Source organism: Sylvia atricapilla, chromosome 5 (assembly GCF_009819655.1).
Source record: "Sylvia atricapilla isolate bSylAtr1 chromosome 5, bSylAtr1.pri, whole genome shotgun sequence".
NCBI lineage: Eukaryota > Metazoa > Chordata > Aves > Passeriformes > Sylviidae > Sylvia > Sylvia atricapilla.
This window is the reverse complement of record NC_089144.1, coordinates 30,607,637-30,632,617: the sequence shown is the minus strand read 5'-3', so window position 1 is coordinate 30,632,617 and position 24,981 is coordinate 30,607,637. Positions and strand designations below refer to the sequence as shown.

The window sequence follows — 24,981 nt, the reverse complement described above, 5'->3', positions numbered from 1 at the left end:
GAGCAGCAAATCAGAGCATAAAGTACTCAAGTCACAAAAGCTTTCCCACCACTGGAAATGTTAGACCACCCAAGAATTTCAGGAGGTGCTCAAAGCAAATTATTAAATTTAGTTATTAAGTTTCGGGCTTAGCCATAGTTATTAAATCTATAGCATAGAGCTGTAGTTCAGGTACCCAGCATTTAAAATAGAGTGATGAAGATTAACAAGTTCATGACTGTATATTGAAGATAGTGAAAATGTAAAGATTTTATGAAAAGATTTATTCAGTGACAATGAAATTTTCAGAAACCAAGTCCTAATCAGAGTGAAAAAATTAAAAGCACATTGAATTGTATTTGACAAGTCATTTGGCATACTATATTATCTTTCTGAAATAACAGGTGAGGAAACACAATTTTTAGTCTTGTTCATTCATTCACTCCACTTTTTTCCACAGAAATTGGCTCATGAAAGATGTCTAAAAAATTAATTGATACATTTGATAGATTTGCCCTTTCCATCAGCACTGTGGGCATAGACTATAACTCCAGATGTTACTGAACAATCAGGTATGAACGTAATTTCTCATGTGGCTTTCCCCCCACACCCCTTACAAATTAGCAGTATAGCGATCTCTGTTCTGAAAGTCTCTGTAAGCACGTTTTGCATCTGCTTTGCTGTGTGGGATTCTTCCAAAAGGCTCCAGATCATTGAAGCAGGCATCAAAAACTTCATCCACAGCTTTTTCTGCTGTTTCTTTGCTAACTTTTCTAACAGCCAGAATGGAACGGATTGCTCTGTCTCGTACACAAGTCTAAAGTGGGAAAAAAAAAATCTGTCATTATTAGAATAGTTATTTTCCAGATTTTGTCAAGTATTAACTCCTATTGTGTAGGCAATAATTTTGTATGAAAGCAAAGACAAACAGTGCCTGTAATAAGCATTAAAGTACATTTTAGTTCCATCCTATGTAAACTATGTGCTATAGTTTTCCATGTAGATATAAACCATAAAATAATGAGAAGACATTCTTTAGAACAGGAATTAAAATACAATTTGGCATTTTTTGTAGGTATTAAGTATTTTTAAAACTTGACCTGGACACAAAAATAAAAATGTCAGAAAGAGATAGATGCAAGTATCAGTTAAGTTCTTTACAAACTGAAATGATGTAAAACAAAGGGACGGCGTCTCTACTGACCTTCATCTTGCTACCCCTCTCTATGCTAACTTTTTCTTACATAGTTTGTTTACCAAAACACAAAAAATATGTAAACACCATCTACAAGCTAACTGCCACTATAACACAAACAACTACTTCAGTCTCAATCTGTAGACTTCACTACTATTTACAAAAACTAATTCCTACAAGACTTAACACACATGATTATTTTGAAATCTTCTCATTTGGCTTCCTTCAGTTATCAAAGACTTTTAGAAAGAGTGTTACCCCCTTATAGTGGATAAGGTATTTCCACTATATTTCCTGCAAACCCTGCTTCTTGTTTGGTCTTATTAGCCATCCACTGTCAGTGGTAATGCTTTAAATTACGACTAAATATTCAGGGATTTCACTCCAATAAGAATAACAAGGTGGGAAAAAACCCTAACATCAATCATTAAGTGTTAGTTAAGAGGAAACAGCAAGGCCACAGCATCTATTTATTTTTCTGAAGTTTTCAGCTATGAAAAGTATGCTGAGACCAAGTAGGCAAACACGGCTCAAAACAAATTACTAGATTTTAACATCCACAGTCTTTACCTGGTGATGCCCTTTCAATCCAAATTTAAACCTGGCTATTTCATTCAGCAAAGTACAGTCTCCACTGAGATTAGCAGCTCGAATCTATTGAGAAAAATAAATAAGTCACACGATCAGAGAAACACATGAAAATACAAAGTCAAAAAAGTTGCAACAAATTACTTTCTTCAGTGTATTTCTGGTCCTGCTGGTAGAGGACATTCCCAAGGCCACTTTAACTTCTGAAGTTCCTGTTACTACCATACCCTTTACATTCACCTCAGTCTCAATGAACTACAACAATCTTCAACTTTCTCCTGAAACTACATCTCACATATCCCTAAAGTTCAAATATATGATCAGCAGAGATTATATGTATATGTGTATGCACATATATTAACTGCTACAAGAACATGCAAAGTAATATTGTCCCCTATCTATATCAGAATCTATTACAAGAGTCAGGAAGAAAGTTAGATATTTTTCAAAGACTACAGGTGCAATACCAGAAGAGTAATAACCCATTTGTTTTGCAAAAAGCTGCATTTAAATGAGCATGTATGTTTTAGCTTAACCGTCTTGTCCTGTACACTAGAATTTCTTTTGTCTGCTAAATATTCTATACCCTAGATGGCCTGTTAGGAAATGTAAGTGAATCCTTATTTCCTATAATTAAGTACCAGAATGAAAATAAATGCATGGAAAATATGAAAAAGTAAGAATTAAAAAGCTGTCAACAAAAAATATAAATACGATATGATTAGGTAATCAAAAGACCTGAAGTGAACAAATAATCCTGACAAGAGCAAGAACATGCACAATCTTGATTTATATAAAACTTATGTTTGAGGTCCACATGCTTTACTGTGGACCACATGCTTTACTGTGTCCACTGTGTAAATGCTTGGACAATAAAATAGATGATAGTTAATAATTCCCAATTATTGTATTGAGTTTACAATGTCAAAATGTTGGCAGTGAGAGGCCTGGCAGGGTGGCTTCTGTGACACCAGAGAAGTGGCTGTCCCTCTGTCAGACAGAGACTTTTTAAACTGGTTTTTAGTGGTGCTGCTTGTATCTCTGTGATGACACATTTAGAAAATGATATAAAAAATTACAGCGCAGCTGTGAGACAGAGGAGTGATGAAAATATGAGGGAAACAGCCCCACAGACACCAAGACAGTGAGGAAAGATGGGGAGGAGGTGCTGCAGGCAGCAGAGGACATTCCCTGAGAAGACCATGAAGACAGAGGTTGGCTCCCTGCAGTCTGTGAAGGAACACAGTAGAGGAGATATCCACACTGCAATCCAAGGATGATGTCATGACAACAAGAGACAAACATGGCCTGAAAAAAGCAGCAGCCCATAGAGAGCCCAGGCAGGAGTAGATTTTCTGTCAGGAATTTTGGGCCTTGGGGGACCTGTGCTGGAGCAGTCCACTCCTGAAAGACTGTATGCTGTGAAAAGAACTCAGGTTGGAGCAGGTCTTGAAGAATAGCAGCCCAAGGGAAAAATCCACGTAGCTCATGAAGGATCACATCCTGCGGGAAGGACCTCAAGCTGGACCAGGGAAAGAGTGCAAGGATGAAGCAGGAGTAGAGACAAAGTGCTATGAGAACTGATCGTAGCTCATATTCCCTGGCTCCCTGTGCCACTTACCAGGGAAGGAGATAGAAGAAGAATCAGAAATGAAGGAGAAAAGCAGAGCCTGGGATAAGCCTTTCTGTGACTAAACGGCATGCATTATGTGAGAAATCAAATAAGAGCATGCAGATTCATACACCCATGTCACATGCACAAGAGAAATCCTTCCCAGCCTGTGCTGTATTTAATTTCACCTCCTAAAGCATCAAGTATTAAGGCCTTTAATACTCATAGGTACTCTGAAACCACAGAATTATAGAATGGTTTGGGTTGCAAGGAGGCCTTAGAGATCATCTCTAGTTCTAATCTTAGACTTTCCACTAGAGCACATTGCTTAGAATCACAGCCAATGGTGATGGACTCATAACTACAGTGTACTAGCAGTGATACTACAATTACTAAAAAAAATGAATGTTACATGAAAAGGCAAGTTTGTTGCTAATTTAAAAAAAAACAAAAAACAAATGTAAACAAAAATGTTACTATAATAACTACCCAACATACCAAGACCTGGATGGGACAAGAAGAATTCTATAAGCATTTGATTAATGTGCAAATGTGTTTTCACTTCTAGCTACTCTCTCATTTATCAATAACCCCTTCTTACACTCAGAGTGATCACATTCTACTTAGTATGACATCAACTTACAAATATCTGTAGAAACTAAGTATTTGTTTTCTGAACAGAACTATCTAGGTTGACCTGACAGAAAGGACAAAAAGTATTAACAGGATTAAAACAAATGAAATATGTGTAACAGACCATGTAACACAAAGCAACCCTAATAACCAGCAAAAATTAATAAAATGACGACATTAGAAGCATTTCAACTTACCTCTGAACATGCTAAGTGCTTGACATTTTTAAACCAGTCAACATGTGCACGGCAGTGATCAAACGCATGAATCAATTCATGTGTGACCACTCGGTTCATATGGGATTGCCGGCGAATGTTGTTCTGACACAGAACAATCTGCAGAAGAAGAGATATTGGTAGTTTTTTCACTAAGTTTCTACACCTACCTTACTTGTCAGAGACACAGCACACACCCCTGAGAATATTTAGGATCTTTGGAATGGTGTTTTCCAACAGGAACAGTCTTAACATACTGAAGTGCACTAGTTCCAATACCATGGAACATTTTTCATTTATCTTGTTTTCATGATTAACTCTGGTATCAGTATTGGTAGATTTAATCCTAGCAACAAAACACTAGAAAAACTGCAGTCTTTTGAAAGGGGACTATGTCCAGCACCTACCTGAGATGTGGCAGCATCAAAACCTCCACCGACACAGCCATCACAGTTTTCACAAGAAAAGTGCCGGTCATTGAAGACAGTGCTGAAAGGCCCAGACAAACAAAGTTACAGAAAAGAATTTGAAAAACTTGAGTCCATACTTATCACAGCGATGTTACTACACAGAACAAGACAAATAACTTCACATACCAACCAGATTGCTTCAGAGCCTCAAGGAGAAGTCGAGCATATGGATCTAGAAAAACATTGCTGCAATCAATTTCTCTAGACAAAAGTTTTGAAAACATCTATAAACAAAATATAAAGACAATCAAGGAAAGAAAAACAAGCAAGAAAAGCTCTATACATGCAAATTTATACTTCGCAGTATTAACCCTATTGCAATGCTACTGGCTTCTGTTACAAATCAGACTATGTGATATAGAATCATAGAACAGCTGCAGTTGGAAGGGACCTTAGAGATAATCTAGTCCCAATCCCCCTGCTGTGGGCAAGGACACGTTCCACTCAACCAGGTTCCTCAGAGCCCCATGCAACTGGGCTTTGGAACACTCCCAGGGATGGTGCAACCACAACTTCTCTGGGCAACTGTCCCAGTGCCTCACCACCCTCAGAGAAAAAAAAAAAAAAAAAAAATCTTCTGTCTATCTAGCCTGAATTTGCCCTGTTGCAGTTTGAACCCACTACTCCTTCTTCTACCACTGCAATTCCCAATAAGAACTCTCTGTCTGCCTTACATGTAGGCCCCTTCAGACAGACACTGGAAGGTTGCTCTGAGGTCTCTTCTCCAGGGTGAACAGCCCCAGCTTTCTCAGTCTGTCTTCATAGGGGAGCTGCTCCAGCCCCCTTATCAACTTGATGGCCCCGCTCTGGACTCACTCCAACAGTTCCATGTTCTGTGTTGGGGGCACTAGAGCTGCATGCAGTACTATGGGTGGGGGCCCAGGAGAGCAGAAGAGAGGGGGAGAATGACCTTCCCTGACCTGCTGGCCACGGTGGTTTTGATGCAGCCCAGCACACAGACTAAAGGCTGTTCAGGAATCAAGTAATTCCTGACATTATTTTATTACGAATGAACATAAATAGAGCAGCCTATAGTGACCATCGTTTGCTGTTAACACTCGTAGTCCACATCAAACAGTGAAAAGGGCATAATGCACAGAAACTGACAAATCATCTTAATTTCTCAGGAAAAAAGAAAAAAAAAAGTAGTAGAGGACAGCCTCCTTATAAGAAAAAAAACAAAATAAAACAAAACCAAAAACAAACAAACAAAACCCCAAACAAAACTCTCTCAGCAACTTTCCATATCGTATTTTGTCTTAACCAAAATCAGCGTGTTCCTAAAGCAGCATTTCAACGCCGCCACCCGCTCGGGCGCAGTCCGGCCGCCGCGGGGGCGCTGCGGTAGGCGGGCAGCAGGGCAGGCCGGTCCCCGGGACCTGCGGCACAAGGTCACAGCGGCCGCGGACAGCCCGGGCTCCGGGCCGGGCCCGCGGTGGGTCGGGGGAGCGCTTACTCGTTTCCAGGGTGAACCTCAGCATCAGCTGGCACTTATTGTGGAAGGTGAAGAGGCTGCGAACCAGGAAACTCTGCGGTTTCTTATTCCGGTCCGGGAAGAGCCGGTACCCAAAATCATCCTCCTCCTCCTCCACCCCTTTCTTCTGAGCCGCCGGCGGCGAGGCCGGCTCCCCTTCCCCCATGTCGGGCAGCGCCGTCCGGCGGGGCCGCGCCCGCGCCGATCGCCCGCCCCGCTCCCGACACGTGGGACGGGCGGCGCGCAGGCGCCGTGGCCTCCGGGCGCCGGGGCCGCGGTGCACCCTGGGAGCGGCTGCAGCGCGGGCGGCGGGAGGAGCCGCGCACGGCGCAGGTGAGGCCGCGGCGGGACGAGCCCAGCCTAGCCGGGTGTGCCGTGCCCTGGCGGCGCCGTCCCGCAGCCCCATCCCCATCCCTATCCCTGTGGTCCACCGGCGGCTTGGCCTCGCGAGGTGGTGAAGCGAGGCGGAGCACACCGTGACGGAGTCAAGGCCTCCCTTGCGACTTGCGGGTGCTGAGGCTTAAAGGGGCTGCTCTGCCTCGGGGCGTGCTGCGGCGCGGCCTCGGGACCGGCTCCCGCGCAGGCTCCGGGGGAGTCGCTGGAACCAGCTGCCTTCGAGTGTTGGAAGGGCTCAGCGCTGAGATTGGAATAAAAGTGCCCTGACGGGTGTAAGAGCTGTGCCGCAGAGGCTGTGGGTTAGGTCGTTGCTAAGTTGTATGCGGATAGTGGGTAACGGAGCAGTGTGACTTCACACACTTGAGCAGGCTGCTTTAGAGTGGTAGAGAGCGAACAGCCAGATTTCATGTTAGATCTTCGCACGCGTGAAAAAACTGTTTTAGTCAGAGACAGGAAAAGAAAACTTCAGCAGATTACAAGGGGGGTTTTTTTTGCGTCTTTTTAAGTATCTTGTTTTAGCTACCTGGAAATGCTAGGCTGTGTGGAATATTTGATGTGTCCATGCCCAAGCTGCACGAAATTAAGTGAGTGAATATTACAGTGGTAATTTGGTATGGGATAGCAGTTGAAGGTTGAAAACAACATAGTAAGCTCTTTAAATGGAAATGTGATGAAAGCTGTGTATTTTTGGACTCACTGAAAGTTTCTTTCTGTTTCGTTTCAAATAGACCTAATAAGACGTGTCTCGGGATAATCATGTCAGCACTTGTGTATGAGCTAGGGAGAAACACAACTACTGTAGCAGGTTATCTGCTCAGCTGCTTGCGCCTGAGCATGTAAAAGCATTTCATTTGGTAGTATTAGTGCAGTAGTAATCATGCAGTGTGTTTTTCCATCTCTTGGAGCCCCTTGTCTGTGATTATGTACAACACGTTGTACCACAGAAATCATTAGCTTTGTTTGGCTCATAAATTTTTATATTGTTATGCTACTAGGTTATTGCACAGGTGTGAAAAATAGTGTTAAATAAAGCATGGTAAATAGCCTAGACCTTTTTCTTCCTTAAAAACTTTACCTGTAGTATCTCTACAAAAAGCTTATTTATACTTCCGTGAGGCTTGTAACAGATCCTGAAGCTTGCAAGAGGTTATTGTTAGCAACCATTCATAACTTTGTCTAAGTTTGTGTTTAGCTCATAAACAATCAAGATTGTTTCCAAAGCATGTTTGCATAATCCTTTCAGATTTTTGTGCTATGAACTGCACAAACGTGGGGTTTCTTTTTGAACCACGATTTTTTTAAGGTTACTTTTTAATTGTGACTTGAATATTTTTGTGATAATTAAACTTCTTTCACTTAAGACAACAAAATCGAGACGACAGAATTTATGAAGACAGTCAAGTGTTAGTAATTATTGAAGAGTGTTCCAGGAACTTGCTTGCAATTTCAGGATTACCATTGAGTTGTTGGATGCTTTAACTTATATTTAGTTTAGAAAACATGAATTGCTGTTTTTTACAATATACTTTGTTTTATCTGAATAATATGGCTTCCCTTTATTTTTTCAAAGACGTTTAAATTGTGTTTCTTCTTAGTCTCTTAGTGTTTAATAGTCCTGCAATGCTATTGGGAAGTCTGACTAGCATGAAAGTCAGACTTCTTAATTTTGAAGTAGCTAGCTTTCTTCACTAGATACTTCCAACTTCTTCTTAGAAGGCTTTTTTCCTCAAATTTTGGCAGATTATGATGAGCGCACCAAATAAAGCGATAGAACTGCAGCTGCAAGTGAAGCAAAATGCTGAAGAGCTGCAGGATTTTATGAGAGAATTGGAGAGCTGGGAAAAAGATATTAAAGAAGTGGATTCTGAACTCAGGAAACAGAGTGGGGTCCCAGAAGAGGTAAAAAAACCACAAGACCATTGTCAACTCAGCTGTTCATACTGTGATAGTGTTTATAGTAATTGTGTTTTGCCTTAGCAAAATTACATTTGTTGACTTAAAATACCTGAGTAGAAAGCATGAACTAAACCATGATGTGTTCTTCATCTGAAGTAAATCAGAGATTCCTCTGTAAACTGCACCACCAACAGAGCTGTGGGGCAGCAGCCTCTGAGGGTGATGAGGCCAGTAAATTTTTTATCTGTTCTGGGTAAATCTGTGGAAATACTTGCTTGCATTAATATTCCTAATTTACTGCTGATGCTTAGTGTATTGAAGTGATTCTTCAGTGATACTCTGAAGAGAGTTGTCTTCTGAAACTCGATTTCATATCATACATGTAATATTTACTATTATGTGTTGAAAGACTTAATAGTCTTTCATGAGAACAGCTTGCTGCATGGATTTCTGAAATAAAACTAGCCACTAGGTAGATACACTGTCTAGATACAAATGGTATAGATTCTTCAGTGCAAGTGATTTTCACACATCTGTTTTATAATAAATTACTTAATTCAATTTAGAACTTGCCACCAATTCGAAACAAGGCTTTTAAGAAAAAGAAGAAAAGCAAAAATAAAGTCCCTTCAAAGATAACCTCTGAGGAAAACAAGAAAAACAAGATCAAGTCTTATGATTATGAGGCATGGGGAAAACTTGATGTGGTGAGTCTTAAGATTTGCTTTGTTGTCTTGAGTCTTGTCCCCACTTGATTCTGTGTTAGATAAGATTTTGTTACAGTGCTGAGAGTTCAGTCCATCTGTCAGTATCTTACTGAGCTGGGTACTGTATTAACATAAAAGGGTAGCTTTCTCCCAAAGAGGTTACACATTTAATACTTAGAATATTGATAAATACTTGGTTTTCTACTGACTGTGCTTTCATCCAGCAGGTTGAATTTGAGTTTTAGGGGGAAAAATCTGTTTTAACAGTAGGGCTATTAAAATGTCATAATTGTAGTAGAATATAAGACTAAACACAGCTGTCAGTATTGGAGGACACATTAATGAAGTCTTGTTTGTATTATTTTGCACTGTTAAACTATAATGAAGACAACAGTTTGTTTTTTTGTTTTTTTTTTTCTGATTCCAGGATAAAATACTTGAAGAACTTGATAAAGAAGATAGTACTCATGATTCTGTATCTCCAGAATCAGACTCTGAAGAAGATGGAATTCATGTAGATGCTGAAAAGGCTCTTGCAGAGAAGGAAAAGGTTTTAGAATTATAAATGTTTATTACTGGTGAAGTAACAATTTGGGTATAGGAGTATTTGCAATTTTCTTTTAAAAGATCATCCACTGAGACCACACGTCTGGTAAAATAATTACTTATTTGGAAGTCTTTCTGTCTCCTTCCCTGCCCACTATTCCAAAATAGAGAGTTCTCACTGCAGTTCTAGTCCTTCTCATTGTTGGTAGCAGCAAGCCTGGCAGATTCTAATTAATATGTGCTTGTGATGACAAATGTATTGGTGATGTTTTGCTTTGAGAACTTGAGTGGCCATATAAAGTTGCTATATAGAGCAGACTGGTTTTTACCAGAACACAACATCTGAATGCCCTAAACTAAATCCACAAGAACTTAAAAATCCTCCCTTCGTGATGCCAGTACATCTGGAAATGATGGGTGAGCTGCTTTGCTTTAATAATGGCAAGTTCATACTGGTCCAGTTTTATCTACTAGGGTAGGATATAGAAAGAGATCTATCAGAGGCTTCATTGCCATGAGAAAGAGGCTAAGTTGTGTAGCGACTTCTGTGTTTTTGATAAACTTCTTTCTTTGTAAGCAATCACCTAACCCATCTGTCAGTCAATATTGACTTCAGTAGTTCTAGCTTTGGGTTGGGTTTTTGTGAGTTTGGTAGGTTGGTTGTTTGTTTTAAATTGCATACGTGGGTGATGTTTGTGTTGTACTCCTGCTGCTGTGGGAATTCCTTGTCATGTAATCTGCAGTCTACGCTGAGAAGTTCAGGTATCTTTGGCCATTATTATCTTGGTTGCAGTGAGGTTGTTGAGGGTGCATGAGATAAAAGTTGTGTCCCAAAGGAGGCAGAAGTGAGAATGTTGACTTGGAAAGCAAAGATGCCAAACCTAGTTACAAAAAACTTAAAAATAATCAGTAATTTAAGTAGCTATGTATGTGCTTGTTACAGGTTTCTGGAAATGATCAACAGATACTGAAAATTAATATTTTACAGACCCATGTTATAGAATATTTCATGCAAATTATTTAATGTGGTGCACTTAAAATATATTAGTTAGAAAGCATATTTTATGGTAAAGCAGTACTTAATGAGAAATGTTGAACAAAAATATTTAAGCATTTCTAAAATACTTTGATTTTTTTAGGGGTTTTAATTAGCAATGTGTCTGCCAGTGTACAGTGACTTGCTGAATATGCTTTTTTCTATTCACAGGGTAATAACTACTTTAAACAAGGAAACTTTGATGAAGCTATAAAATGCTATACTAGAGGGATGCATTCTGATCCATACAATCCAGTATTGCCCACAAACAGAGCATCAGCTTTTTATAGAATGAAAAAGTAAGACTTACATTGTTAAATCTATAGTATTTTCATACTTCAAGTGCTACCCTCAGATTTTTGCTCTAGTTTTAATTCTTGATTTATACAGCATGCCATGATGTAGTCTGTGTAAGGCCGTTGTTGCAACCTGCCATTCAGTTTCAAAGTAAAATAGGAATCACGAGGAGAAGTGAACTGGCACTCATCAATTTTTCCTTGGCTTGTATGCTAGCAGTTCCAACATCTTCTGTGTTACAGTGTAAAACTTGAAGAAAAAAGAGGAAGAGAATGTTAAATTGCCTTTCAGTGAACTCTGTTTCTAAGGCTTTGAATAGTTTTAGGTGAAGAAAGAATAGAGAGGAGCTGGTCATTATGTCTGCAGCAGTGGAGATTCTTGACTGCTGTTTTCCTTTCTTGTTTTAATATGTTTGGAACCAAGAAATGTGTAAATACTTGGTTTGTGTCCCTGCTGAAGCATGTAAGATTTCCATGTTATCAAGAACCTGGAGAGGCTCAGAGTAAGATAAACTACTGAAGTTTTGGGATTTATAACCTAGATGTGTACAAGCTACTGATTTGTATTTTTTAATAGGTTTTCTGTTGCAGAGTCTGACTGCAATTTAGCACTTGCTTTAGATAGAAATTACATAAAGGCTTATGCGAGAAGAGGGGCCGCTCGCTTTGCTTTGAAAAATCTTCAAGGTGCTAAAGAAGGTGGGTCTTTCTTAAGTTCTTTGCTTAAAATATATACAAACTCGTGTGATCTGCTTCTTTGATGTAGGAATTTAATTTTTGTTTCCTATAAACAAAGAAATGAAATAGCATGTTGCATATTCTTCTGGAAAGGTAAAATTCAAGTAGCAAGTCCAAATGGTAGTGGGTAGGTATTGTTAGTTCTGGAATAATTTAGCTTTAACTGTTTTAGAGTAATATAGTCCTTGAAACAGGCTTCCTGGGTGATTACAAAAAAGTCTGTCTCAAAAGCTCTGCTTACTGGTCTATGCTTCAAACCTAAAACACATTTTTCTGGTCTTCTGATAGATTATGAAAAGGTTTTGGAGCTGGATGCAAACAACTTAGAAGCAAAAAATGAACTGAAGAAAATTAATCAGGTAACAAGATTAATAGGCCCTAACATAAAATAATACACTCTGTTTAGTTTATATTTGTGTCAGTTTTTATAACAAGAACTGATCGGCAAATTCTCATACCCTTTTTCTGGCATCTGAAGTTCACGTCAAAATCTTTAATGGAGTTTCTTTTGGAGGAACTCACACATATGCAAATATCAGTGTAAGAGTGAATTGCAGACTGCGACTGCATGTGTGCACTATCTGGCGTTTTTTGTTTTTTTTGTTGTTGATTTGTTTTCATTGGTTGCTTGGGTTTTTGTGGATTGGTTGCTTGTTTTTTTTTAATTTTACCCCATTTTCTTCCGTCTGTGTAAATGCTTTTTTTTAGTTGTCCTTAGTACTTTGGTATAAGGTAGCACATGAGAGAACCTTCATGTTCTCTTGGCTGTAAAACTGCATTGCTAGCCTGCTTATAGTCCCACTGATAGCTGTGGTCAACCAAACCAGAAGGTTGTTCTAAGAAAAGAACAAAATACTCTAGTGCAAGGTAGATCCCTTTCATGACATGGAGGAGGATGTTAAATTATGATGACCTTTGTAAATATAGGCTCACCTATCACTTCTGTATGAATTTAGTTACGCCCCTTCAACTATATTTTTGACAGTGCTTGAAAAAAATATTTTCAGAATGAAGATGAAGTCTCCAGTAACTGAAGAAATAAGTGATACATGAATTAGACTGTATACAAAGGTTTTGTTGAAGGTTCCATGAGTTATTTCACACTGTGCTTGAGAAATTACATACTTTTTATTTACCAAGCATTATTCAGACTTGCATCGCTCATAGAAATACGTTTTCAAGAAACAATTTCAAATTGTTTTAAAATTCAATCTTCAATTTGCATTTAATTTACAGCACAGGCACTTCTGTTAAAAAGCTTGGCAGATTTTCTTATTTTAAAAGTCTAGAAATTATTGTAATTTATGTTCTGAAAAGTTTAAGTGGGGAAATACTTAGTTAAGGGAAAAAATTGTTTCTGCAGGCTCTGTCAGCAAAAGAAAATTCAGAACAGAAGGAGTTTGAAGATGCAGTCAGAACAGGATTAACAGATGAAGAGAAGCAGCGCATTGAAGACCAGCAGCTCAAGCAGAAAGCAATTGCAGAGAAAGATCTGGTAGGTCACAGGTTCTGGTGGAACAGGAGAGACTTAGCAAAGAAAAGGGTTGTGTTGTGCTATTAGTTACAAAAATGTATCAATTAAATCTGGTACTGCCTTGAACTTCGTACATGGAATGTCCTTGATGTTACCTTAAATGATGTTTCCTGTTTTGGCCTCTGGGAAGATGAATGGAGCAGTGAGTTCTGTTTGGATTTATCTGGAGGAATAATTATAAAAGGTAGCTTTTACAGCCCAGATTGTATATGCAAATTTTCAAATATGTGGTAAGACAAGTAGAATTTAAACTGCACTTTACAAATATCTCATTTCTCCATTATTTTAAGCGTCTTGGTGCTTGCTTGTCCAAGGGGAGTTGTGGACTATTGCTTGTTTTCAGACTTCTGATTACATGATGAGTAGTAGTTACAAAAAGGACTTTGGGGTGCAGGCAGCAATGACAGTAAAAATGTATTTCTGTATACATAGTCTTGACTCACGATTGACTTATTGATTTCTCCCTCTCACTACTCCTTCAAGAAATAAATAACATTACCAAGTAAACAAAAAATTACCTGTTTGCTTACCTAGCTATGTAACTTCTGACTTACCATTATTCAGATTTGCTACACTGGTTGTAAGAAGTAATTAGTCAAGAATGAAAGTATGCACTAAGGAACAAGAGTTTAGGTCTCAGAAGAGAAATTTCAGTCTAGTGCAGTACTTCATTGGCAGCAGAGCTGACTCACTGCAGGCTTGCTCCTGACAACATGGATCCTTGTCAAGTCTGAATTATGGCCTTTCAGGTTTTTTGTCAATAGAGTAGTGGCATAGAAGATGTGCAGCTTCAAATTAGTACTGAGAAGCGAAATGTGATTTTAGTCCCCCAGAAACAAACAAAAAAGTAATGTAATTGTCTTCTATGGAGCATTAATTAGAAAACAACAACAACATTTGGACCCAAGTAATATTTGAGGGTAAGTTTTACGGAGCAGGATAAAGATGAGTTTGTGAAGTGCAAAAAATCATCTTGAAAGGGGAATTGTAAATATTCAGCTTGTGTTTAAATTCATGAGGTACAGGGTAAGTTATCCCTGCACTTCAAGCATGAAGTTAACTAAGAAGTTGTAGACTTCAAAGTCTGCATTTGAACTATGCATGTAACAAAGTTTGTCTTGTCCTTGAAGTATTAGAGAAAGTATTCAGATACTTCTTGTGTTCTGCCTCCAAACCTAGATGGGAAGAAATAAGCTGTGACTGTCTGCCCTGCTGTGGGTGTCCTTTGTGATTCATCTTCGTAATGTTGTTACTCTCTCTGCAAAAAAAAGCTAAGAGAAAGTTCATTGCACTAGATTTTCTTAATGCTGGGTTTTTTTCTGACCTAAATATTCCAGGGTAACGGTTATTTCAAAGAAGGGAAGTACGAGGCTGCGATAGAATGTTACACCCGTGGTATCGCAGCAGATGGCACCAATGCACTACTGCCAGCTAACAGAGCCATGGCCTACCTAAAGATTGAGAAGTAAGTGGAATTGCACATGCTGTATTGTTTGTTTGTTGTAAATCAGGAAGAGTAATGATCCAGCAGATTTTCACTCAAGTTGAATTACTGTCACTCCTTCTCATTTTTGCTAGAATTCAGTATAGAATAAATCACATTGAAAGCAGTAAAGGAGAGGGAACAAATCTGTATGTGTGATCTTGAAATTTAATTTGGAGGAAGCAAGTTCTGAGAGAATAAAATAAACTTGTAAATTTGTAAGTTGGTAGCATAAGAAGCAGAGGGTTATGTTGGTCATCTGTTTAACGTGACATGGCTGAGTATCTGTAGAGACAGTATATTGATCTCCAACTAGGATAAGATGCGTTGCATGGATAGTATTTCTGACACAACACCTATAATTTAAAGGACATCAGAATGCAAATAATCTTCTGTGAGATTCAGAGGCAGTGATACCTTTATTAATAACCAAGCAAGTAAATTGATTCTGTATGATAAGTCTTGTATCATGAGTGATACATGTGAAAGAGGACCAAACATAAAATGCAACAAAAGCCCATTGGTATTCTTTCAAACTGCTAGTACTGATGAGAACAGCAAATAAAAATAAATTTGCATAAATTTAATGATAGTTTTAATGGGGAGAAGAGGAATGAATGAAAATACTTCATATTAAGCACACAGTGGAATTGTGATCTAATGTAACAATATAAATGGGATGAGGAAATTTAATCTGAAGCAAATTACATTAATGCAAGGATATTCTGAATTCTTATTCTGAAATAGTTAAGGACAAGTCACAAAATTCCAAATGTAAAGAAATTTATTCTCATGCTTACTTGCTGTTCCTCTCTGATACGTTTTCTTTGTTTGTAATGGTATTTCTGATTTTCAGAAGTACAAAGCCATGGTACTGACTTTGATTTAATGCTGTTATTGAATTTTTAAAGTGGACTCTGCTCTGAGAAGCTTTAGGTGTTTTTTTCTTCTTTACAGAGGATGTGAATTTTTGTAATGCTGAAAAAAGTCAGCACTTTGTTATGAGATACCAAAAGATACAGCTTAGATTTCAAGGTGCTGAGAAACCATATTTTATGGGAGTTTTTTAGTTTGCATTTTAGCTCAGTGGTATGTTTATATATGTAGGTAATGATATTTTATTTTTTATTTTGTTTGGGTAGCTATGTCTTTTCAGTTGAAACTCTCTCTTGAAACTGATTATTAATTTTGTACTATGCTTTTGCTGAGGTACAAAGAGGCAGAAGATGACTGCACACAAGCTCTGCTCTTAGATGCTTCCTATTCTAAAGCTTTTGCCAGAAGAGGAGCTGCCAGGGTTGCTCTTGGAAAGCTAAAGGAAGCTATTCAAGGTATGATTTTGAATTAGCCTAGGTATGGTATGTTAGAGATCAGTATAAGGACATCTCGATCTTTTTTTGTTCTGAATTACTGAGATTATCAGTGCAAAAGTAAAGAATCAATTTCTCTTGGATTTCATAGAATATGTATAAAAAACTCTTGTGTTGGTGCCGACATAATGGGAAGAGAGTTTTGTGTAAAATTACAGCTGTTGCTGTTTATGGTAAGTAGTAAGAAATAGTTTGAAAAGGTTTTTGAAAAGGTAGGTCATGATATAGGCATTGGGATCATTTATAAGGGGACAGTGAGGTAAATTGAGAACAGAACCCAGACAGTTAATCAGTGACAGGCTTCCAACTTGACAGAGGGTCTAGTGGGAGGCCTGTCACTACTGGTGTCCCTCAAGGCTCAATAACAGATTGCCCAGGAGGATTGTGGAGTCTCCCTTACTGGAGAAGATCAAGTACTGTCTGGATGCCATCTTGTGCTTGAGCAGGGAGGTTGGACCAGATGACCCACTGACCTTTCAGCCTTGCCCATTTTGTTACTTACCTGCCTTTGATTATTTTTAATTATATTTATAATTATATTTAGATCTGTGAAAGGAAGATAGAAGGTTTAAAAATCTGCCATGTGTATGTTGTAACTTGAAATATCTACTGTTAATGTGTTGTTTTCCACTCAGATTTTGAAGCTGTTCTGAAACTGGAACCTGGAAATAAACAAGCAATAAACGAACTCACAAAAATAAGGAATGTATGTATGCTTATCTGGGTACAGTGGGGTTTTGTTTGTTTGGGAATTCTTTGTAAGGCTATAGTACTAGACGGTTTTTATTCTTTATTACATTATTTTTTACATACCTTGTATTTATTCTTTATTACATTATTTTTAATATACCTTGTATTTGTTCATGAAGCATCTGATCTTTTGGACAACTTGCCATTATTTTTCAGGAATTAGCTGAGAAACAGCAGCGGACTCACCAAGAATATCCTGCAGTATTGATTAAAGAAGAAGAAATTAAGAATATAGTGAAAATGATTGATAATCCATTACAGATTAAATCAACAGTAAGTTATGTGAATTGCTTTCTATAATGATGGCAAAAGTAGAGCTTAGAGTTAAAATCTACAGTCTGTATTGTAGAGTAACCCGTGATAGATAGCCTTGCCTGTGAGAAGCCAAAAATTTACAAATTTAATCTTTTGATGTTTTTCAAGAACATACACACACATGGAAATGCTGAAGTTCACAACAGGTGGTGTAAGCATTCAGGCTACAGTACCACCCTCAGCAAACATGATCTGTGCATATATTTATAATGTGAGATAGGCAGGCAGCCACAAAACCCTGTCTTGTGCCCATAGTAGCATTGCAGTTGAGAGTAAATGGGAGAGAGTTGAGAAGCTCTAGGTAAACTTTCCTTCATTTCTACTGCTGTTTACAGATTTTACAGCAACCATAGTGGTTATAAGACATGTTGCCTACTTTAATCATATGCTGCTGTCATGTGGGGCTGCTTTCCAAAGAGCTTTGAGCATGCATTTTCATCTCTATAAACTGCAGGACAGCTGGATATTGGTTTTCAATAAGCAATGTATTTGGGCTATGAATTATCAGTGGTTATAGTCTGATGAATGACTTATAGATGAGAAGATATAATACCAGCTTTCTTTGTGTATTAGCCTTCCTCTCTTAGTACATTTAATCTTTACACATTCAGCAATGAGTTGTGTAAATACAAAGAGTGCTCCTACTTTGTATGTGTATGCACTCATGGTATTTGAAAACCTTTGTTTACCCTCATAAATAATATAATTCAGATGGGTAGTTTAGTAGAAAATGTGTGATTATTTTGATCCTTTGAGAGGGGGGAGTATTATGTCCTCTCTATAACTAGAAACATTATTTCTTTAAACCTAAATGAATTTATTGTAAAGTAGCTGAACTACTGTAGTCAGTTAATTTATTAAGTGTTCACTTTGGCTGCTAAATTAAGTGAAGATGTTAGGTTGGTTGTATTCCTCTTGTTACTCTGTTAGTGTAGATTAAGTGTAGATGAAACAGCTGTGCTTTTAGTAGTGCTATTTCCTAGAAGTCTAAATTGTTGAGTATGTTAAATCATGTTCATTTGCCTCTATTTCTAGAGCAGTGGATTTTCTGTTCATGTTCAGGAAATGAAATTCTAAAGTAAGAAGTGATGAGAGCTTTTTTTGTAAGACCTGTGATGGTGGTACTAGGTCATGGTCAAAAATAATGGGATCATGCAGAGATTAAATAAACTGAAGCATTTTAGCATGTGGTGGAGTTACATATCTTAGGATGTATGTAATTTAGTCCATCAGCAGGGCTGAGTTACAGGTATTTATTACATCAAAATTGTAAGTTGTGGGCCAAGGCCTGTGTTGTTGGATATTTTTTTTTTTTTTTTTGCTTTGCTAAATTACAAAGCTTGACCACATAATAGGACAAAGTATATTATAGATCTTGCTTATTCAACCTTAGTGGGAAAAAAGTGTACATTTTTAATTATTACTGGGAAAACAGGCTGCATACGAAAATCTGTTAGGGGAAGGGATGTACTGGTTTATGAGGGTAAAGCAATAAAATTATCATCTCAAGCTTCATGTAGAATTTTATGGTTTCCTGGTTTTGCCGTTTACCTTTATGCAAAGTGTTCTCTCTGTGCAGCACTACAGAGGTAACTGGTTATCATACGATTATTTAAAGTTACACACAGCTGTGTCTGTTCAAACATATATGTTGAGGTCCATGTGTGACATGAGGTCCGTGCTCTGTTTAGAAGCCATTGCGAAGAATAGAGATTGAAGAAGTTGATGATGATACATCAGATGGTGACTTGCCCAGCACTACTTTTGTCAATAACAGGAAGAATTCAGTCAGTGTTGAAGAAACAGAAACTCTGGATCAGGATGATCTGTTGACTACAGTTGATATTCCAAAAGCAAAGCACTTGAAAATAGAAGAAATCAGTGATACATCACTAGTACAGTACGTATAATAATTCTGATCCTCTTTTAAAAATGTAAATGTAGTTGAAATGTAGTCTTCATTTCCAGATCTGCATGTGATGAGGTATTGAAGATCCTTTGGAGAATCTGAGTTAAAAAAGAAATGTTGAAAGAAACTCCACATCCACCTCTTTCACCAAACAGTGGTTGAGACAAATATGATCTATTTAGTGTCAGATGGAAAACTCAGTCTTACATTGCAAAAAAAGGAATTCGTATTTCCCTGCATGCTGTACTGTTTCTTGCTTGGGCACTCCATCTTCCCTAGGTGTTTTGACTTCTATTTGTAGTTTTTTAGAAGACATTTTGATCAGACTTCAGGCATTCTTTGTACCCTAGTTGTGTGAGAGGAGAGGAACATGAGTGTCACCACTATTCCTCTGCTGAGGCAGGTGGTAGCTTCAGATGTGCTCAGTTTCTATGTCACACTATGTTACATAGGCAAACACAAGTCTGTCTTGCTGAAACTAGGCTGAAGTACAAAAGTGTTTCCATTGCTTAGTCTTAGAACTCATTGTTCACTGCATTGACGCTGCCTCATTCTGTTAATATAAAGAATCCTTACCAAAGAACTTTTGTGAGAAACACTGGTCCCACCCACCTTTTCTAGCTCAGTTAGATGGATTTGCTGTGAAGTGTTGAAGAAAAAAGTAAATTTTTAGGCCATTTCCTAATTTCTGAAAATTCAATGGACTTAAAAAACAAATTATAGGACAAAAAATAGCTTACTGATAGCAATGTTGAAACTAGTTTATCCGTTTGACATTGTTACTATTTTGCATTATGAAATTGCAGAAAATGTGGCATTGGTGATTTTTTTTGGCATGTATGTATGGAAGAAACCTATAAAATGCAGTTATTTTCAGGAACAAAGTAGAGAGAGTCTGAGTAAATTTAAGTATTTGCAGATGTGTTTTTTTAGAAAAGGTGAATCAGATATAAAGCTTGTATAATTTTAAAGAAATTTTAAAATACCTGCTTAAACTAAAGCACATTCTTTTTTAAAGAGTTTTTGGCATTTTAGCTTTTAATAAATGGAAAGATCTCCAGATAGGTGTCACTGTAGAATTTCCTTAAAAATTGATTTGATTATGTGTTTCAAAATACCTTTGCAGGCTGCCTGTAAATGTAAAAGGAATTTCATCAACATTGCGTCCATCTTTTCCTGAAAGCAAACAGAGAGAAAAAGACATCAGAAGGTCATTTATGTCTGCTTCTCCAGTTCCTCCCATTCCTGCAAATTCTTTCCAGCTTGAATCTGATTTCAGGAAGTTGAAAGACTGCCCTGAAAACATGTACTTGTACCTGAAGGTATGAAACAGAGTATCAACAGCGTTTGGACAGCTTCTTCAACATCAGTTGAAGAAACAGTACCCTTAGGTACAAGGGATAGCTGTGTTTAGAGTGTCTCAGGTGTACAGTAGTCCATTTTCTTAATTGTCTTCACATAGCAATAAGTAGTCTGATGTGCATTTAAATTTTTCATCTTTTGCACCTTTTTATTTGCTTTGAGTACAGTCTCTGCATTTTTTTTAAAATTTAGGGCCTTGTTCTTTAAAGACTTAAATACATTAGTAGTTCTATTAAATTCTAATTGTCCAAGTGAGTACTTCTAGGGTAATTAGACATAGCAACGATTTTAAGCTGAGTAAATGCCTGAAACACAGCAATCTACTTAATGTATACTTTTATTTATTTATACTTTGGAAAAAAAAATCACTTAGAATTTTTTAAGAGAAGTTAGAAATTATTGTTACCAAAAAAACCAAACAAACAAGCGAAAGTTGTTGTTTGATATCAAATTGTGTGATTTTTTTGCTTTCGTGCACTTCAGCACTGTCCATGACCTTCTAATAATGCACATGTAATTCTCATGACTCAGTTGTATTTTTTGGTTTAAAATTAACTTTTTGCATTCTTCCGTAGCAAATAGAGCCCTCACTTTATGCGAAGCTGTTTCAGAAATCCTTAGATCCAGACTTGTTTAACCAGATCCTGAAAATTCTACATGACTTCTACATTGAGTAAGTTTAACTCTTCCTTTGTTTTACATTGCTAATTGCTGTTCCGAAAGGTTTTGGAGCCTTTTTTGGTAGGGGAAGGTTGGTTTTGTGTTCTCTCTAGTCCCCACCTCGGGCTTACAGAATTGTTTCCAGCACACAGCATTACATGAGCATAATGAAATAATTGGAATCACTCAATAGTTGCTTCTTAAGAAGTGAAACTCGTAATGAAAAATCAAGGTAGAAAAGAAGTGAAAAAATACTTTTTCTGAGTGTTGTTGAATTGTGCTTTACTAAAGAGCACTAGAAACATTATTCTCTATGAAAATTACTTTTGTTCATATTACTGTGTGTGTATTCTGAGAGCACATAGAATTGTTCTTAATTTTAACTTTTTAAAGCTGAGAAATTCAGAGGGCTTTGGTTTTATGTCATGCTTATTGTGATACATTCAGACTTAATTATCTGCTAGCATTTTACAGTTGCCTGTAGCAAATGTGTATTGGAGGCTAAGGTTCTAATAACACAGGACCTGACAAGTAATTTTTGAATTTCTATCCGTGCTGCCATTTGAGTCCTAAAGTTCATTTTGTCTGTCAGAGACGGTGCTTTTCTGAATTGAGCTGTCTGAGAAGCACACACTCTATGCTTTTTGGTGTTGTTTTACAGAGATAAGCAAGCATAAATCAATGTTTGCCTTTCCTTTGGTTTCATTAGAAAGCAAAATATCCATCAAATAAATGGCTGAAAATGCTGTCTGAAACATACAGTCCTGCATTTGGTAATAGAACCTAAAAAGGCTAGGAAGCTGAAATTGTTTGCTGTTAAGAGTAAGGTATCTCCCTCCAAAAAAATGTGAAGTTATGAAAGACAAACACTATTTTGTTAGTATTTGTAACAAAGGCAGTGCCTTTTTACTATTGACCAGAAAAATGTAATGTAAACACAATCTATGAATTTTTTGTGTGGATGAAAATTAAAGCAACTGTAATTGGCTCAGCTTTTTAGAGGGCTTCCTATGGCCACAGATGCTGCTTCCTTTCACTGTACCTGACACATACAAAAGTAGTGATGCTACAGCCAGGTGTGAGCATTAAATCGTTTAGTAGGTATTCTGTACGTGACCAGCAGTCAGTTTGCATTAGTCTAGGTTTTTGTATTTCTTCACTCTTGCTCAGTAGAACAATAATAACTCCATAAAGGTTTCTGGATATTGACTTTTTGCTTTGTGAATGGACAAATGAACAGGAAAGACAAAGATAGGGAATATGAAAGAGAAGGGAATTCTATTCTGGTCCTTTAATTTCTTGTTCCTGAATTCTTCAATATTGCTTGCAGCTACTGAATATTTCTAATCAACAGTGGTTATTTTTATATTTGTAATAATCTTCTTCAGGAAAGAGGACCCATTACTCATCCTTGAAATCCTCCAGAGGCTCTCTGAATTAAAAAGATTTGATATGGCAGTAATGTTTATGTCAAGTTCAGAAAAAAAAAGTAAGTAATTTAGTATTGTCTTTATAAACTTACTTTGTGATACAGTAGAATCTGGCAAAAAATATGTAAAACTTAACACTATTCTTGTTAATTGCATGTAGTATTCACTTCAGTTGTCTAGCTTTTTATTGTTCTAGAAGTCAATATGAATGTCATGTAATTTTTCTTAATCCTTTGACTCCTTATTTATTGTTTTAGACTAGAAAATTACACCTAAATCCTCTGAATCAGTAATACCACTGCATTTTAATCTGATAACATAAGCTTTGCCAGCTTGTCAGTTTGTAGCTGATAATGCTACAAATTTATGGATTTGTATGCAATTCTACGTCTGAGATCCAAGGTATCCAGACTATAATGTTTCCACTCGACAAATCCTGACTTTTGTCTTGGCAAAAGAATGCAAACATCTCTAAAGTACTCAGCCTGGTTGTCTGTCCTGTTCTGAGGCATCACTCACATTAGTTTGCAATTTGGGTTGATGCTGGGATGAATTCATGGTTTATAAAAGCGGGGTTTGTGTAAGACTTTTTCTTTATTTAGCACACCAGACAGACTGTGTAATAGTGAGACACAAGCAAAATGTTTCTCTGGGACCATGTAAATTTAAATTTACTATCTATAGCTGAGTTTCAGTAATAACCGTTATACTATAAAAGTTTTGAAAGCACCTTAAAATAAAATAATTTGACTTACTGAAGTGCAGTGCCTCTTATGAATGGCATTCACACCTTTACCTGATATAAGCTTTATCTGCCAGTGGCATTAACATTTGTCTTCTGCGTGAAGTGGCACAGTGTCAAGATAGTAAAGAAACTAAAAGCTGTCTGTTGCCTGGATTATGCACCTGTTTAAGGAAGTGTTGTTAAGCACCTCCTGGGCATAGAAACAATGAGAGTTTTGCTTTGCTACTTTTGTTTATCCTGCCAGTAGTTTAAAAATGTATTTATATTTCAGCTGTATAATCCATATACCCTTTCCTCTCACCAAGGAAAGAATTGGACTAATTTACCTTAAGAGTGTGAGTCACAAAAATGACGGTTCATGTTGGGATTTTCTTTTTCAGTTACACAGGTATTATTCAATCATGTGAACCACATGGGATTAAAAGATGCTTCTGTTGAAGAATTGGAGAAGAAATACGGCATTTTCTCTTAGCAAGATGGCTGGCATAAATGTCTGGATTTGCACCTTTTTTCTTGTGGAAATTAGCTAAGAAAGCTATAATGACTGCAATTTCATTGCTTTATAAAAATAATGAAACTCTTAACTTGGGTTAGCCAAATGGCAAGTGCCTGAAGAGATCATTATTTAGTTCTGCAGTACACTTGTTTTCCAGTACCTGAAACAATATGGAGCTATATTTTCTTCAGGGAAATCTGTTTTCCTGAAAAACAGTTGGGCAGATTGTCATTCAGGGTCTGGACTGTAGATAGAGATCTTTATTAAAAGGAAAGAAATATTTATAAACATGTCTTTGGTAAGAATCAAAGTCTGTATATTAGAATTATGCATGGTTTTTTGGTTTTTTTGGTTTTTTTGGTTTTTTTTTTAGAAAATAAACTGACTGTTGAATTGAAGATACATTTTTAAGGAATTTTTTTATTAAGGTGCCTAAATCACTCTTCTGTAAAGATCCATCACATCAGAACATGTACTGTGCAAAGTGAACCTGAACTATGATGGCAACAAAATTCCAGAATTTTGACTTGAGTTTATCTAAAAATGGGAATTTTAGCATTCGTAGCTGATTGCAGAATAGTAGAAAGACAAATACTGTAGAATTAAAGTTTAAAGAACACTTTCAAAACAATTTGCCGAAACTTCATCCTTGTGGGTCAGTTGTTACTGACTAAGTAAACCCATTAAGATGACTCAGGAGGCTAAGCAAGATACCTCAACAGTAGAAGGTGGCAAAAGCATGAAATTAACTGAAATTCTGAGATAAGAGTGAGCATGAGACATAGTAAATTAGTTGTACTGCTCACATGACCAGGAGGAAATAACAGTAGTTGTCAAGTATGCTCTAACTGTAGTATTCAAGTGGTGATGTAAACTTATCTGCTGTCTTCCATCCCACACATGCTAAATATCCTGCCAGTTTGCTTTCATCCTCATTCTGCCCTTGTACTGTAGTGATGCTTCTCTGAAAGTTTTGGGTTGGTAGTTGTGCAGTTTTTCAGAAAAACAATTAAATGGCTATAGTGGTCAAAAAGGCTTCAAATTCTCAATGTGGATTAGTAGGAAAAAATGTGAATGTTGTTTTCTATGTAGTCAGTATTAAAAAACTAACTTCAAAACATTTGCAGCTACATTATGGCCTAATTC

General features: G+C 37.3%; 2 protein-coding genes across 3 annotated transcripts; one reads left to right on the top strand and one right to left on the bottom strand.

Annotated features, from left to right (window-relative positions):
- Window positions 1-248: 248 nt before the first annotated feature.
- On the bottom strand, window positions 249-6,353 carry ATP23 (ATP23 metallopeptidase and ATP synthase assembly factor homolog). Of its 2 annotated transcripts, none has more exons than XM_066319080.1 (6): window positions 6,149-6,353; window positions 4,819-4,864; window positions 4,630-4,711; window positions 4,205-4,342; window positions 1,745-1,828; window positions 249-796 (listed from the first exon to the last, which is right to left on the bottom strand). In XM_066319080.1, exons 1-6 carry the CDS (start codon window positions 6,330-6,332, stop codon window positions 593-595), a joined length of 738 nt encoding a protein of 245 aa, XP_066175177.1. In that variant the 5' UTR covers window positions 6,333-6,353; the 3' UTR covers window positions 249-592. The 2 variants fall into 2 exon arrangements, with proteins under 2 accessions (XP_066175177.1, XP_066175178.1); XM_066319081.1 differs by having other exon boundaries at window positions 4,819-4,916; window positions 6,149-6,225.
- Window positions 6,354-6,450: 97 nt separating this feature from the next.
- On the top strand, window positions 6,451-24,185 carry RPAP3 (RNA polymerase II associated protein 3). Its single transcript, XM_066319078.1, has 17 exons — window positions 6,451-6,499; window positions 8,303-8,461; window positions 9,025-9,165; window positions 9,593-9,715; window positions 10,919-11,046; window positions 11,621-11,742; window positions 12,070-12,140; window positions 13,145-13,276; window positions 14,653-14,780; window positions 16,008-16,129; window positions 16,804-16,874; window positions 17,075-17,191; window positions 18,925-19,133; window positions 20,269-20,464; window positions 21,080-21,177; window positions 22,553-22,653; window positions 23,720-24,185. The coding sequence occupies exons 2-17, from the start codon at window positions 8,306-8,308 to the stop codon at window positions 23,809-23,811; spliced, it is 2,007 nt and encodes a 668-aa protein (XP_066175175.1). The 5' UTR covers window positions 6,451-6,499; window positions 8,303-8,305; the 3' UTR covers window positions 23,812-24,185.
- Window positions 24,186-24,981: the final 796 nt, after the last annotated feature.